This window comes from Phodopus roborovskii, unplaced genomic scaffold (assembly GCF_943737965.1).
Source record: "Phodopus roborovskii unplaced genomic scaffold, PHOROB, whole genome shotgun sequence".
Classification (NCBI taxonomy): Eukaryota; Metazoa; Chordata; class Mammalia; order Rodentia; family Cricetidae; genus Phodopus; species Phodopus roborovskii.
In genome coordinates, this window is record NW_026126434.1 from 3,988,609 (window position 1) to 4,004,641 (window position 16,033).

At 36.8% G+C, this 16,033-nt stretch overlaps 1 protein-coding gene across 4 annotated transcripts in view; it reads right to left on the reverse strand.

The window, feature by feature from the left end:
- Positions 1-16,033, reverse strand: part of Syt14 (synaptotagmin 14) — a 113,340-nt gene that overhangs the window by 46,272 nt on the left and 51,035 nt on the right. For all 4 annotated transcript variants that reach the window (XM_051186669.1, XM_051186670.1, XM_051186671.1 and 1 more), the window contains one exon: positions 14,556-14,771. In XM_051186669.1, the coding sequence (XP_051042626.1) occupies positions 14,556-14,771 (216 nt within the window). The remainder of the gene's footprint in view (positions 1-14,555; positions 14,772-16,033) is intronic.

Consider the following 16,033-nt stretch of genomic DNA (forward strand, 5'->3'; position numbering starts at 1 on the left):
AAGCATCTCTAGAAATAACACTCCCAGGAATGAATCAAACAGAAGGCCTCAGCCTTCTGGATTATGTACAAGGTGTGGCAAAGGCCGACACTGAACTAATGAATATAGATCAACCAGAGACAAGCAAGGAAACCCTTTACAAATGGGAAACTCCTTGGGGGGGCCTCTTGAAGGCACCCATGTCAAAGGTGGTCCAAACATTCCCAGTCACTGTGGAAGACAATCTCCCACATGACCATTAGAAAATCCAGTGCCTATTGTAAAAACTCATACCATTCTGGATACCAAACTAGTGATGGAAGTTGAATCAAACATGGAAGAAGGAAAAAAAAAAAAAAAAACATATATTTTGACAAACCTCTATAGTCAAAGACCTAGATCGATAATTAAGATGAATAACAAACTATTTAGAGGCATTATTGACACAGGGGCTGACATAACTGTCATAACTAATAAATCTTGGTCTCAAAGATGGCCCCTGCAAGAGGTAAATGTTCAATTCTTAGGGATTGGAACTCTGTTTCAGGTAAAACAGAGCATGAGATGGATTGAATGTATAGGAACAGAAGGACAGAGAGGAAGCTTGAGACCATATGTGGCTGATATAGCAATATTATGGGGTCATGATCTATTACAGCAATGGAATACACAGATTAAGATTCATCCAGTATTAGATAGGAGCCATAAATGACCTCATGATTGTAGAAGAAGTATTATAAATATTATACAAGACAGACACCAAATATCCAGGCTGTACAAAAACAGAATACAAGTTCCAAACAAACAGAGGAACCAAAAGCCCTACCTTTAAAATGGCTAACAGATGAACCTGTCTAGGTAGGACAATGGCCTATGACCTCTGAGAAGTTAGAGGCTTTAGTAAACCTGGTTCAGAAACAGCTAAATGCTGGACATACTGAGGAATCTACCAGCCCTTGGAACTCTCCTGTATTTGTTATCAAAAAGAAATCTAGTAAATGGAGAATGCTTACAGACCTGAGAGCCATCAATAATCCAGCCAATGGGCTCTCTACAGCCTGAAATGCCCTTGCCATCTTTGATACCTAAAGAATGACCTATTATAGTTATTGATTTAAAGGACTGCTTCTTCACCATACCTTTACAAGAACAAGATAAAGAGAAATTTGCCTTCATGGTACCTAATTACAATAATTCTCAACTGGTGAAGAGCTATCAATGGAAGGTTTTGCCACAGGGAATGCTAAACAGCCCCACCTTGTGCCAATATTTTGTGCAAAAACTGTTGGAAATAATTTGTAAACAGTTTCCACAATCCATAATTTACCATTACATGGATGATATATTGTTGGCTGATTCTAAAATAGAAATTAAAAAAAAATAATGTTTGAGAAAGTAAAGGAAGTTTTACCTTGCTGGGGATTACAAATTGCACCTGAAAAAAATACAAAAAGGAGATTTTATCAACTACTTAGAATACAAAACAGGTCTACAGAAAATTAAACCACAAAAAGTACAGATCAGGAGAGATAGCTACCAGATGTTTAATGATCTTCAAAAATGACTAGGAGAGCTTTCTCAACTGTAAACCATAATTGGAGTAGAAGGGCATGATTTGAAAAACTTGAAAATGGCCCTAAAAAGGGGACAAGTACTTGAATAGTCCATGATTACTATCAGCTGAAGCTGAAAAGGAATTAGAATGGGTAGAAAAGAGGATACTAGAAGCACATGGGGACCATGTGGATCCAAAACTAGACTGTATTTTGGTTATATTACCATCTAGAGAATATCCTTCAGGGATTTTGATGCAGTGGGAAGATATCATATTAGAGTGGATATTCTACCACATAAACAGTAAAAAACTAAAAACATATATAAAGATCTCTGATTTGATTATAAAAGATAAATTAAGACTTTGTCAACTGATAGGAAGGGACCCAGCAGAAATTATAGTACCTTTAACTAATGAGGAAATTTCCTCCTTATGGAAAGATAATGAATATTGGCAGAGAGCATGCAGTAATTTTTTGGGAATGATTAGCAACAATTATCCCAAAAGTGAAAGAATCAAATTCATAAAGAAAAAAAAAATGATTTGGATCCTGCCACGCATTGTAAGAAAAACACCAATCTCTACATTTACACTGATGCAAACAAATCTGGTAAGGCAGGATATAAATCAGGAAAAAAAAAATAAGTAAAGTGGTTCAAAGCTCTTAAAAAGGCAGAATTGCATGCCATTCTTATGGTACTTATGGATTTTGCAGAACCCCTCAATATATTTACCGACTCTCAATACACACAGAGAGTCGTCTTATACATTTTGATTGCGGAATTTATTCCCGACAATACAGAATTAACTTCATTGTTTATACAGTTACAAGATACTATCAGAAATAGGACATACATACATACATACATACTACATACATACATACATATCACACATCAGGTCTGCCAGGTCGTCTAGCACAAGCCAATGATGAAATGGATCAATTATTAATAGGAAGTGTGCTAGAAGCCTTGGAGTTTCATAAGAAACACCATGTGAATACAAAAGTTTAAAGCATGATTTTTCTATCACTTGGCAACAAGCTAAGGAAATAGTAAGGAAATGTCCTATTTGCTCATTCTATAACCAAACTCCAGGCAGTAACCCTAAAGGTATAAATAGGAATGAAATATGGCAAATGGATGTGTTTCATTTTGCAGAATTTGGAAAATTAAAATACGTGCACCACACTATAGATACATTTTCAGGGTTTCAATGGGCCACTACTCTGAGCTCTGAAAAGGCTGATTCTGTTATCACATACCTATTAGAGGTAATGGCCATTTGGGCATACCTTCACAAATAAAAACTGACAATGCTCCATCATATGTCTCCAGCAAATTGAAACAGTTTTTGAGTATTATAACATAAAGCACATAACTGGCATGCCACACAATCCTACAGGACAAGTGGTAGTTGAGAGATCCAATCATACTTTAAAGAAAATGCTCCATTAACAGGCAGGAGACACCAAGACACCCAGATTACATAATGCTTTATTAACATTAAACTTTCTTAATGCTGATGAAAAAGGAAAAACTGCTGCAGAAAGACTCTGGACAATAAAAAAAAAAAACCTTCTGAACTAAATCATCCAGTGTACTTCAAGGATGTATTGACCTCAGAATGGAAACCAGGATATGTGTTACACTGGGATAGGGGTTTTGCATTTTTATCTACAGAAGAAAAGCTATGGATACCATCTAAGTTGATCAAGATCTGAGTTGAACAAGAGAAACATCTTAATGAAAAGAAATGACACGTCATCCAACAAATTGGTTCCCATGAGATGTACAGAGACCTCTCAAAGGTAGGGGAAGTGTTTTGTTCTTGTCCTTACAGGAAAACAGAAAACACCCATCTTCAAACAGCCAAAAGACACTGAACATGTAGGTACCTACAGAAGAGAAGATAGCTCTCCAGAAACAATCACTTAATGAAGAGGAATCTGGTTTATGGTAAAAATTATTTGATTCTAGTAAACTATTTCTCTTTACTATCTAGTATTCCCTTAGTCCCAATTCATGTAATCCAATGCTGGCTTTGGAGTTGGATTTGGCTTTCCTTCTCTAAATTCAAGCATGTTTTTAAGATTAAATTCACAGTTTCTGCCTTATATCAAGAAGCCAATTGGTGTAAGGCAGAAGAAAGCAAAATCTGGGGACTCATTTGCTTATATGCAATTTTCTCTCTGAAATTCTAATTTCCTCACAAATACAATTATGCTTATTGTTGCCTTTCCCTATATGCATACCTTAAAACTTGAAAATTTTACATTGATATTGATGTTTAAGTTTTCCACGAGGAATAATAACGATTCCTAACATTAATCTTTGAACTCTCCAGAAAGAAGATGGGTCCCCACTTTGTCATTTCATTTCCACTTGACTCAATCTGATGCATCTGGACTACAAACTTCACCCTAAAACTGGTTTGAGACTGTTTTGCTTGAGACAACTCCTGACTAGCTAGCTATAATGATGCACCTTCTTATTACACCCTGACCAGATTTTCAGATAGAACTCCAATCAAGAATTTCCTGCCACACATTGACTAGCTACATATGTCACAGCCAGTCCTGTCGAGAAATCTGGTTGCTAAAATTTTTCTTCCTACAGGATCCCATGGAGCAATCATCATCCCATTTCAGCAGGAAGTAATCTTAAGATAACGATGCCCCCTTTCTCTACTCTTGGCAATTGGGGATAATATTCATCTTATTAGGGTTGGTTTTAGTTACTTAGGGTTGGGTATGGAAGGTGATGCTTACTTACACTCAGGTATCTCTTTTAGACAGGGGTAGGGTATGGTTGGGAAAGGTATGGTTTAGATGGTATAGAGGTAGATTAGCCTATCTTCTTGTGAATTATTGTAGTAATAATGACATATTAGTATTATACAGCTTACATTGTTATATATTCTTATATGTGGTAACCTATGTAAAATTAAGTTTATATTCTCTTCCCAAAGGAATTGTATATTATATTTTGTCATATTGTGTAAAATCTTTCCATTTATGATGTTTTATGCACATTATCCTTACCATATTCTATGTATACTTTTATCTATATTCATGACATTTTGTATATTGATACAATTTAGGATATTTTTATCATGCTGCACTTTATAATTATATCTCTGGTCTAGACATTTCTACTCTACCTCTGTTTTAGGGATTTACATGTATATATATGTACATAGTAATATTGCTTAGGTATTTGTCCCTGCTTTACTCAGGGAAGTTTCAATCAGTTTTTTTTTAGCTAAGTTCCTGAGTACTACAGATTATATTCACCCATGTTTCCTATACCTATGAGATTAGTCAGACATAGATGCTTAATCTTCAAACATTTCATAGACCTCCAGAACATAGCATTTAAATGTTTTAATATTAGTACTCCATTGATATGAGAAACTATTGCTCATGACAGCACCATGCACTTTGCTGAAAATATGTTGGACACTGTTGTCGCTCCTTCTGGATTCCATCCTCACTTCGGCTAAAGGCCTCTTGGGCAAAGAACTGCCCCCACCTCGACCACTGTTTTGGATGTGCTGTCCTATGTGCTTGCAGGAAACAAACATAGGAGACTGCTGAACCCTGCCAAGTCAGGGTAAGACAGCCTTTCTACCTCCCTGCTTTTGTTGTGGTCTGTCAGGTAATCTTGGCCTTAGCTAAAACTGGCTGTACCAACATTGCTGCGAGACCTTGGGTGACTGTCCAGGTAGCATGCTGTTTCTGTCCTCGCTGCACCTTTTGGAAGTTGCCCATCCGCACTTCCTGTCTACCCTAGTATTGTTATTTTCCTTCTCAGGTCTTTGATGAGGTTGAAGATTAAACTAACACAACTATTATTCTCTCTTTCTAGTTAGATATATTAGGTACTAGACTTAAACTTTCCAGCTTAGGACAACTCTATTGTAAACTCCATTTTGCCTTCACCCTAGGACTAGATATGTAGGTCTTAAGTTTGTATGTTCTCAATTTTCCTTTTCTTAGAGCACACTTGTTATTTACTGTTTTGTGTGTAGTTTTGTGTCAAGCCTAAATCTTTTCTTAAGACTAAAAGGGGAACTGTAGTGAAATATTCACTTTGTCCGCATCTGTGGCACTGACCACATCCATTGGGGGTGGAGACAGGGGCAGAAGTGACCTGGGGGAACTAGGTCTGAGGAGGAGCCCGGAGCGCTCTCTTGCTGTTTGGATGTTGACAGGAGAACATCCAGAGGAACCTGCTGGTGTTCATCTGTCTATATTATAAGTATTTCTCCCTGAATAAATATCTATTCGGCCTATTTGTTTCTCCTGATCCTTATTAAACCATGATAATAATGCTTAGCTTCACAAGGAAAACTGTCATAATCAAGGAACTTCTAGGAAGATACCCAGAAGCTCTGAAAGCAAAGCTACAAAAGCTCCACAGCAACATTCGTAGATGCATCAGTCACAAAACTAAATGGTAGAAATTACCTAAATGTTCATCAACAGATAAATGAAATGCAATATTTCCATAGGACATATCTGATGGGGGATGTCTTCTGTATATGTTTCTCTTATTGGTTGATGAATAAAACACTGTTTGGCCAATAGCCAATAGAGGCAGGAAGATAGGCGGTACTAGGAGATGAGGAGAGTTCTGAGAAAGGTAGGCAGAGAGGGGCTGGGAGAATAGGACATACCAGGCATTCTCTAGTAAGCCAAGACCACATGAAAATACATAGATTTATAGAAATGTCTTAATAATTAAGACAGAGCTAGCCAATAAGAAGCCCTAGCCATCGGTCTACAGCTTATAACTAATATAGCATCTGTGTGCTTATTTCAGGCTAAGAAGGGTGGCAGGACAAGCAAACACAGCTACAGGTATAAATATTGTAAAAAGTAAAATTTTGACATATGACAAAAAATCAAATGAATTAAAACATCTAAAAACTAAGGCATAGCTATAAATAAATTAAAGACATAAATGAGTGGACATTTTGTGACCATGGATATAAAGGTTTTACCATTAGTAAAATGGCTGTGTTTCTTAAAGCCAATGTACAGAATCAAAATAAATACCACAGTAATTTAACATGAATTCTTTGGAGAAATTGTCAAGTTGACCCTAAAAGCCACATGTTATTTTTTTTTTTTTTTTTTTGTGACAACCAGAATAGCTAAAACAAATTTAAAAAATGAAAATGAAGGCAAAAATAGAAAGACTCGGCTTCACAATTTTCATGAAGACAGTATGGTACTGGCATGATAGACATTTAGATCAATGAAAGTTCAGAAAGCCAGTTGGCAGACAAGGGTGCTAAGACATGCCAGTAAGAATACAACAATCACTAACTGTGGTGTTGGAAAACTATGGGGTTGAAGACTTAGTGCTCTTATACCACATGTGGAATTAACTTAATATGTACCAAAGACCTACCATATAGCTTAAATTAGAAAACAAAGAAAATACAGGGAAAACTTCACTCCCTGATTTTGGGTGTGATACATACAGCATAGGTAACAGAAGGAAAAGGAAATAAGCTGAACTTACCACACTTAAACAATTTTAGGTATCAGACCCCTCCCCAAAAAAGGAAAAAAAAATAACAACTCAAAAAGAATCCAACTGACCAAATAAGCACATGGAAAGATACTCACTAGTATTAATTGTTAGGAAAACATAATCAAACCCAGAAAGATGTTACTTCACACCATTACCACAGCTACTACTACTACTACTACTAAAAAACAAGACAATGTCACAAAGTAGAAAACAATGAGCCTTGCAGAAATTGTGGCCCTCATGCACTGATAGTAGGAGTGGAAAATTATTCAATTAATGTAAAGTTCTACAACTGTTAAGCATAGACTCACCACCTGGCCAGCCTAGCTAAGCTATTCCTTAGGAGAAAGCAGAAACTTAACATTTTTACATTTCATGACAGCAAAAAGGGAAACACAACTCAGGAAGAGGAATGGATAAGCAAAATGTGGTATGTACATACAGTGTATTATCTAGGTAAAAAAAGTAATAAAGTTCTGATACATAACACAACATGGGTAAACCTTGAAGACATTATGTTAAATGAAATAACAGATACAACAGGACATATATTGAATGAGTCCACTTGTGTGTGCTCTTTATTCTATGCAAATTCATTGAGACAGAAAGTAGCATAGTAGCTACCAGTGACTAAGACAAGGGGAACACAAGGAGTTATTTATATCTTTTTAGTAGAAAGTTCTCAACATAGATGGTGGTAATCACTGTACACAATGTGAAACCACTCAGAATTATGATGGCAAATCTTTATATTTTGAATATTGTACCACAATTAAAAGGAACAAATAACTAATTAGGAAATAATGCAATTCTTATACATGTTGCAACTGGAATAAACCTTGAAAATCTTCAACTTTTTTCACTTGGATATGAAGACACAAAAGGATAAACAGTAGATAATTCTATTCACATGAGGGTCTATTAAGTTAGATAAATTTATGCCATATGCATTTTACCACGATGAAAAATTAAAGCAAGACCTTTTCATTAGAAAGATTAAAATCCATTTTTCAAGAGATGTGGTAGGAAAATGGATAGTGAAAATGGAGACATCTGCCAAACTAGCCTTTAAACAGAACTTGTACAGGAGTGAAGGGAGATGCTAATATAGAAAAACTGAGTATTAGGTGGGTGGTGGTGGCACACGCCTTTAGACCCAGCACTCGGGAGGCAGAGGAAGGCGGATCTCTGTGAGTTCCAGACAGGGTTTCTCTGTATTGCTTTGGAGGCTGTCCTGGAACTAGCTTTTGTGTGGAAGGTGATGTTGGTTAATGCAGAACTGACAATTGGTCAAAGTGCATAGAGTAAGTTATGGAGTACACAGTTACAAATGGGACATCTATAACACAACCATTTCAGAAGGGTTAGGAACCATTTTGGAAGAGGAGGCAGACAAATTCTAAGAGCCACAGTTCAAAGAGGACAGGGCAACACAGTTTCTTCTGGGTATAACACAATTCCTCCACTCATGAACTCACAGCAGTGGTGGTTACTTACACAAGACCTACACAAGTTCAAGCCAGTCAACATGATAGGACTGAGTGGAAAGGGGTCATGGCCCCCACATCCACCAACTGAGGAGCTATGGATAGTTGATGGGTTCTAGTGAAGGAGAGAGTCAGTTTTCTAGCTCTTGGTAGGCTGACCTTCTTGCCATCTGTGTTCTGTTATCACTACTCCCTCACAATCTTCTTTTCCCTTCTCATCAGTGGTCCCCTTCTAGTTTCCTGAATTCTACAGGTACTCCAATTAAAAACACTAATCTAAAGATTTGACCTTAAAAGTTTCAACTGCCTGACTGTACATATTTGATCTCACTCAGATTTGTTTTACATTCAGGATTTACATGGATATTTAGCTATATTTACCAAATTGTTTGCCACTGTACTATATTATTTGCTGAACAATCTCGTTTTTAATTGATGGCTTAAATACTAATTTTTGTATTTTACTAAGTTCCCACTTCTCAAAGTTTCTACTTTTTGAGTTGGTTCTAATTAATTTCTGTTGCAGTATCTAATATTGTAGAATTTTGCCACACTTGTGGTTATTTTTACACAACCAGTCCTCAGAGATGAACAGTAAAGCAGTGCTCATGCTATTTTGGTTGAAATCTCAGTGAACTTTCATGTTAGTGCTGATCTTAATGATCTAGGTGGTTTCACAGTTCTTCTTCCCATTTCAGAGCAGCTTTTGTTTGTTATCCACCCCTCTATTTTGTAGTCCTGTAACTTTCCTGTCATTTTTCTTGTTCACTTGACCTCAGTTGGGATTAGCCAGAACAGTTACATATGAAACCCGCTTCACAGTTTTATCAATGCAACTTCATGTCCTTTCCTCCATGAGAAGGGAATTCCATCTCCAAACATCGTTTCCTCTGTAAAAAAAAAAAAAAAAAAAAAATGCCCTGCCTCTAGTCCTCCATATTTTTTTTTGGGGGGGGGGGTCTGTTTTGTTTCATTGCTTTTTTTATTTCTTCTATTCTACCTAGTTGAAATATAATGTTCTCTTAATACTCAGTTGGGGGGGGGGTTATTTTTTTGCTTTTTTTGAGTTGTTCCTGCCTCCAGAAACACATGGAAAAACTGGAGTCCATGGGCTTGATGGGATATTAAAACAAAGAAGAAAACAAGAAGTTGGAGGCAGTATGGAGGAGGTAAAGGATCTTGGAAGAGTTAAGGGCTGAAGCTGGGGGTTAATCTGCTCAAAATACATTGTCTAAAATGCTCAAAGAATTAATAAAAATAATTTAAATCAATGAGATAAAAATAAAAGTACCGTAAAAAGAAAACAAAGTAAGAAATTCAAAATTTTAAAACGACTAAACAAAGTTTAAAAAGTTGAAATCATGAAAATGCTAAAGTCAGCTGTGGTGGCATAGTCTGTGAGCCTAGTACTTGGGAGGTTGAGGGAAGAGGTTTGTAAGTTTCAGGCCGAGTTAGGCTAGATAGACATATAATTTCTATTCCAGTCTCTGATAGATGCTGGAACTCCTTAAAAAACAAAATAAAGAAATTTCTATTATACATAACAAAAACTAATATTTTTAGTGTCTATGATCTGTTGTGAATCAATAAAATTACTATTAATGCAAAAGAATATGCATCAAATTTACTAAATCACAAGTATATGTGTATTTACACATATACTAATCAGCACATAAACTATGAAAATTACAACATCCAGTACCAAACTCTAGAACTAGCTATTATTTCATAATTAAACAACTATTACAGCTTTAAAGACAATGGATAGCTAGAATTATATGAAATATGTCAAAGATAAGAACTGTACATAGAATTGTTTCAAATGAGAATGAAAGACACAGAATTTTATGAGACCAGAATGTCAATATCATTTGTAACATTGCAATTTTAGAATAAAATATTATTTTAAAATAGGTTAGAAAATGCCTGAACAATCAGCTACAGCCTGTGAAAGGCAATCCTTATCTACCACCACACAATTCAGTTTTTCTCCTAGAAGTTCATGAAATGAGAAAAAAAAGAGCACTGATCTAGTACACTTACCAGAAGGCATCCTTTTGTTTTATGGAGGACCAAACAGCTTACCACACTGGAGGCCAACCATTTGCACAGATCACCCCCATACAGTTTCTCACTGTAAACATCCAATCTTCTTATATGCAGTTGGTCATTGGTTCAGTCTTTAACCTGCCACCTATACACTGCCAGATACTTAACATTTGGAGCACACTTACATTTCCCACCCACAGGCTAATGCAGCACACACATAGCCATGTATCATTCAAGCCAGTGTCCTCAAGCTATAGCTTGAGGAGGAGTTGCCACTAATGCTGGGTAAGAACCAACCACAAGTAAAGTATATCTCATTTTTCTTTCTAAGTGATAGGTTCATATTTTCTGCCACGTGTTGCCAAACTATAAAGCTATTGTAGTACAGATCTTTATACTATCTTTATAATATTGAAAAGGAAGAAGCAAATAAGGAAACAGTAGGCTGAGGGGAAAATTTCTAACTAGTTAAAGAGATGAAGTAGAATGAGATCCAAATAGCAAAGCTCACAGATAACACTAGATTATATGACATTTCGCCAACAACTAAGTGAACATAAAATTACAAATCCAAGTTGTATTGTCATACTGAGAACTGGGATTTTTAAAGATTAAATTTAGATTATGGTTTTAAACAACTAAGTTTATTTTCATTTAAAGTCATGAGAAGTAGGGTGGGTAAGCTGAGGCTGCAGCTTCCTGCCTTGCTTTATGGATACAGGTGACAGTGGAGTACTTCAGAGCACTAGAAGCAGTGTAGGCTCTGTGGTGATTAATGCTGTCTGCTCAATAGATCTAATATCACCCGCAAGACATGCCTCTGGCCACACCTCTGGGAGACTACCATGACTCAGCTAAGTGAGGCAGAAAGACCAGCCCAAGGTGGGTAGGACCTGTCCCTGGCAGGTATCTTGGACTATATACATAGAGGAAGGGAACTGAGCAGTAGCAAGCATGCATATTGTCCCAAGTGACCAACCATACCCTGAGTAGTGCCTTGAGCAGTGCAGTGTGTTTCGGGACAAACTCCTCCTTCCCAATTATACAACAAAGGAGAACTACAGACAGACAAGGGCTGGAGGGAGGAGGTCCACAGTACACTCACTACAAATCTTCCAACTTCTCTTTCAAGCCAGTGAGTTGTAATGACAGGTAGGCAGAGATGCATACTTTCTACCATACACCCGACACTTACCAAGACATGTTCTGATTTATTACTCTAGTCTATTATTACTTCAACTGAAAATACAACTTCTATTAGAAAAGAGGGTTTGTGTGAATTCTCACTAGGCTAATTGCTCCCCTCTCCTTAAAATTCTTTAACCACGGATGACTGTAAGGAGTAGGGTTTTTCCTCCTGCTGCTGGTCTGGTCCCGCCGCCGCACCAGCCCCAATTAATACACCGAGACTCTGTATTTGATATCCAGGTACTAGTTTTTTTATCAGCTAGCTCTGTCTTAATTATTAACCCATTTCTATGTATTTCCACGTGGTCTTACCAGTGAGAAGCGGCTGGCGGTTCTGCCTTCTCCAGACTCTCCATCTTCACTCCTCCTTACTACTTCCTCTTTCCTCCTTGTCTCCTAGTCCCTCCTATCTTCCTATCCTATTGGCCAACAGTGCTTTATTCATTAACCAGTATGAGAAACATATATACAGAATGACATCTCCCATCAGATGACTATGTACTTTCTCCGAATTTACTAGGTCTCTTTACTATCTTTCCGCTGCCTCTTTATGTGTGATTTTCCTCTTCACACAGTCTCTATCAGTTTAATTCACACTAATGATTTCTAAGCAAATGTCTTCTGAAAACCTCTTAACTAAGTCTACTCACAACTACAAGTTCAATAACCATTTTCAGTTGCTCTCATATGCTACCTTAATATAGATATAAACACCAGAAATCACTATCCCTACTCCTTACTCCCAACAAAAAGTAGATTCCTCCCTGGATCCCACATACACAGTAGGGACTCCACTATTTTCTCTCATATATGACGAAAACCATACTGTTTTTTTTTTAATGCTTCCTTCTCTTTTCCTGATGTTCAAAATACACTGTGGTCCTAAATCCAGAAAACCCCACTTCTATACTCCTGTCCTCCAAATTCCTATCACCACTACAGTGATTCAGGTTTTCCCCGTTTCCTGCAGATAGCTCTCAAGTCTGTCTTCACTGATTTTTCCTACAACCTTCCTACTGTTAATCTTTCTACACATGCTTTCTGAAGGCAAGACCTTTAGTGCGTTCTTTCTGGCTATCAAACTGGGCAGGTTCAGTTCTCATCTCCCTTCCAACTGGTACCTCCTATTATGTATACGCAACACATATCCAGTGTTTGTGACAAAAAGCCTTCTTTGTTCCTGAAATATTTCCTCCATTGTGTACCTTATAGCTTGTGTATCACTACAAAGTCTGCCCTATCGCTACCCTGTCTCCAAAATTATAGCAGCTGTTAAATGATGGCAAGTACAAGACCCACCAAAATTAGGCCTTGATCCTCATTAGAAGGAGGCTACTGGGAACTCTAGAATAAAAGGACCATAAAGGCAATCAGGCATAAGAGAGGAAAAGAAAATAAAGAAAAAGATCCTAAATTCCATCTGAAGAATGGAAGTACCCAGGGTCACAGACTCAAACTTAGACTTGCTCAGTGCCCATCACCATGATGATTTTTATTACATCTTATCTTCAGCAATGCTAACTGGTCATGTACCATCTATCAGTTGATATTCAGGACAATTCAACCAGGTTGAGACTATTCACATGTTAGACACAATGAAATACTCCTTAGGTTTTCATGGCTAACAGATGACAAGATATGGGGTGAATGTCATCCAAGATCAGATTCATGGCCATTCTTCTTCTGCTGTATTGTTTGGGTGCCAGAGGTACATATAAATTGCAGGATGGCTTTACTAGCTTGCATTATTTAGTTACCTCTGCAGATACATAGCTTGCATGTACTACTACATAGACATCGTTTCGAGTGGAGCCCATGTCTAATATTTCTTTCATTATACCTATAATGAGTCTTCTATCTGGTAAAAAGTTCATACATTGTTACACCTGTATACTAACAGAAATAAAAATTGACATGTATCTTTAGTTATCAAGAAGCCAAACACAAATGTATATCATTTTGTTCCTTTGGCTACTTAACAAATTGGGATAATACTTAAACCATCAATAGGAAAAGTCCTAAAAGACAAATTCCAATTACAAAATCAAAGATAGTTGGGTGTGTATCGATAATGAGTTACAATGAGAAGCCATTCTATCCAGCAAACAAACAATGTGTTTAAATGTAAAAATAAATATGCTTTAACTAATGTCAAAACCTTTTTGCCTTTCTGTTATGGAAAGGTATGAATGGGCTTATATCTTCTGCCCAGATTTTGTTCTGAAGTCTACATAAGCAAATAAGGCAAAACTAATTATTAACACAATACTTGAAATTACTGTAACCCCTGAAAATCCTTTGAATTGCTTTTAAAACCAGTATAAATACTGTACCCAATCTCAGAAAGTACTCTGCACAGAGACCATCACATCACTCTCCATGTGCTGTCTAAGGCACCTGGCTGATTTTGGAGACCGGCTCAGAGTTATAGTCTATTGACTCAGACCCTCCTGGTTTCTGTAACAGATGCATGAAAACTGCCTGCACCTGAGGAACAGCACATTCTCACTCTCTCCTCATTCATGTCAGCATTGTGCTCTGTGCGTAAAACTCCACTACCGCATCCAGGTGATCATTTGGCATTTTGCTTTTGTGTGTTTTGAAGCTGGTTTTCATGGTCAGCCCCAAATTTTCTCTTTGGATTATGCTCAGAAACAGAACCCTACACTGTATCTCTCAGTGTATAACCAGAGATACCTACAATTTTAGGTACAAATCATCTCATAGTTTAAAAAAAATTAACTTTCTTACCATCCTCGATGGATGCTTCACTGCTGTACCCATCATACTCTGCAGACAAAGGGCTGTATTTTTGCCTTGTTTCCCAGGCATAGTTCTTTTGTCTAGAATCCACCAATGGCCACCTGGAAGTGTGTGTTCTGGATAAGGCCTCATGATATTTACCCAGAGCTTCATCTTCACTTTCAGAGGATGAACCAGGCTCATCTCTGTCCATGTAGGAATTATCTATTTGGATAACAGTGAGAGGAATTATAATTTTAATATACTTACATGTGACAAATTTTTAAAAACATGCATGCATATATACACACAAACACAAGCAGTAATGAAAATGTATGTGTTCGTGTGGGCACATACATAGGGTGAAGCTAATTAGAACGATCCTTAAAATTAATGAACTTCTTGATAATCCCTTAAACTGAATTTGAAGTATATTGTAACATTCATGTGGATGCATATGTATGTATGTAATGACACAAAATTTCAACTTTAGAAAATATTTTTTTCATGTAAGAATACCAATTGTTAGAATTTTATGTGTTTATAGGAAATATTACATTATATATTCTAGTTATATAAATAATCTAAGTTATAGGGGTTTGTAACCTTTTCAGGTACAAAGGAAATTATAGTTGCCACATTGCACAATTTTGTAAAGGATCTGTTATATACAAATTAAATTATAAGCACTGACAGTGCTTCCATAAGCACTAGAGTAAAACGATGTCATAAGACCAATTTCTGGTTTTCATTTGGCCTATATTTTCAGAATTAGCAATGCTTCATGCTAACAGGGAGCAGAGAAATGAGCAGACACAGACACACTGGGAGAGCAACTTGAATAAGTTTTCTACAGAGCAAACTCACAAAACAAATCCAACATCAAACTCTGTGTGGTCTTTGAAAATTTCATTTCTATATAACCAACATGCCTATCAGTGAACCTTGGTTAGGCAAGTGATGGCACATCCATTCAACATACACATAACATGAGTGAGTAAACTCATGGTTCACAAAGAAAGAATAGAAGGTCCAATTATATTTTTATTTAATAGATAGTATACTTATTTCAACATGCAGTATATACATGGATATACAGCAAACTTAAAACACTACAAGTGAAAAGTTAAATTACTAGGAAAATTTTATTTAATCATACCTAAATTTTATGAGGTATAACGTTTAAATTCTCTAAGAAACAGTAGAGCAATTAAGAGTTCACTACTCATGATGTCTGAACAGGTATCTCCAAACAGGTATCTCCAATTGACCAGCCACACTTACAGTGTGTAGAGCTATATGTAGCTGGTGGTTAATCTGGAACAATGCAGACATTCCTATTTCACCATCATTATTATCATCACTGGCTAGACAGTACTGTGATAACTAGACCAAGCCCTTCTGACACCCAGCTCAGGGTGTGAATGTCTTGTGAAATACCAGATTGAGGCCTAAAGGCAGAGGAAAACTGTGAGTTCCTCATGGAT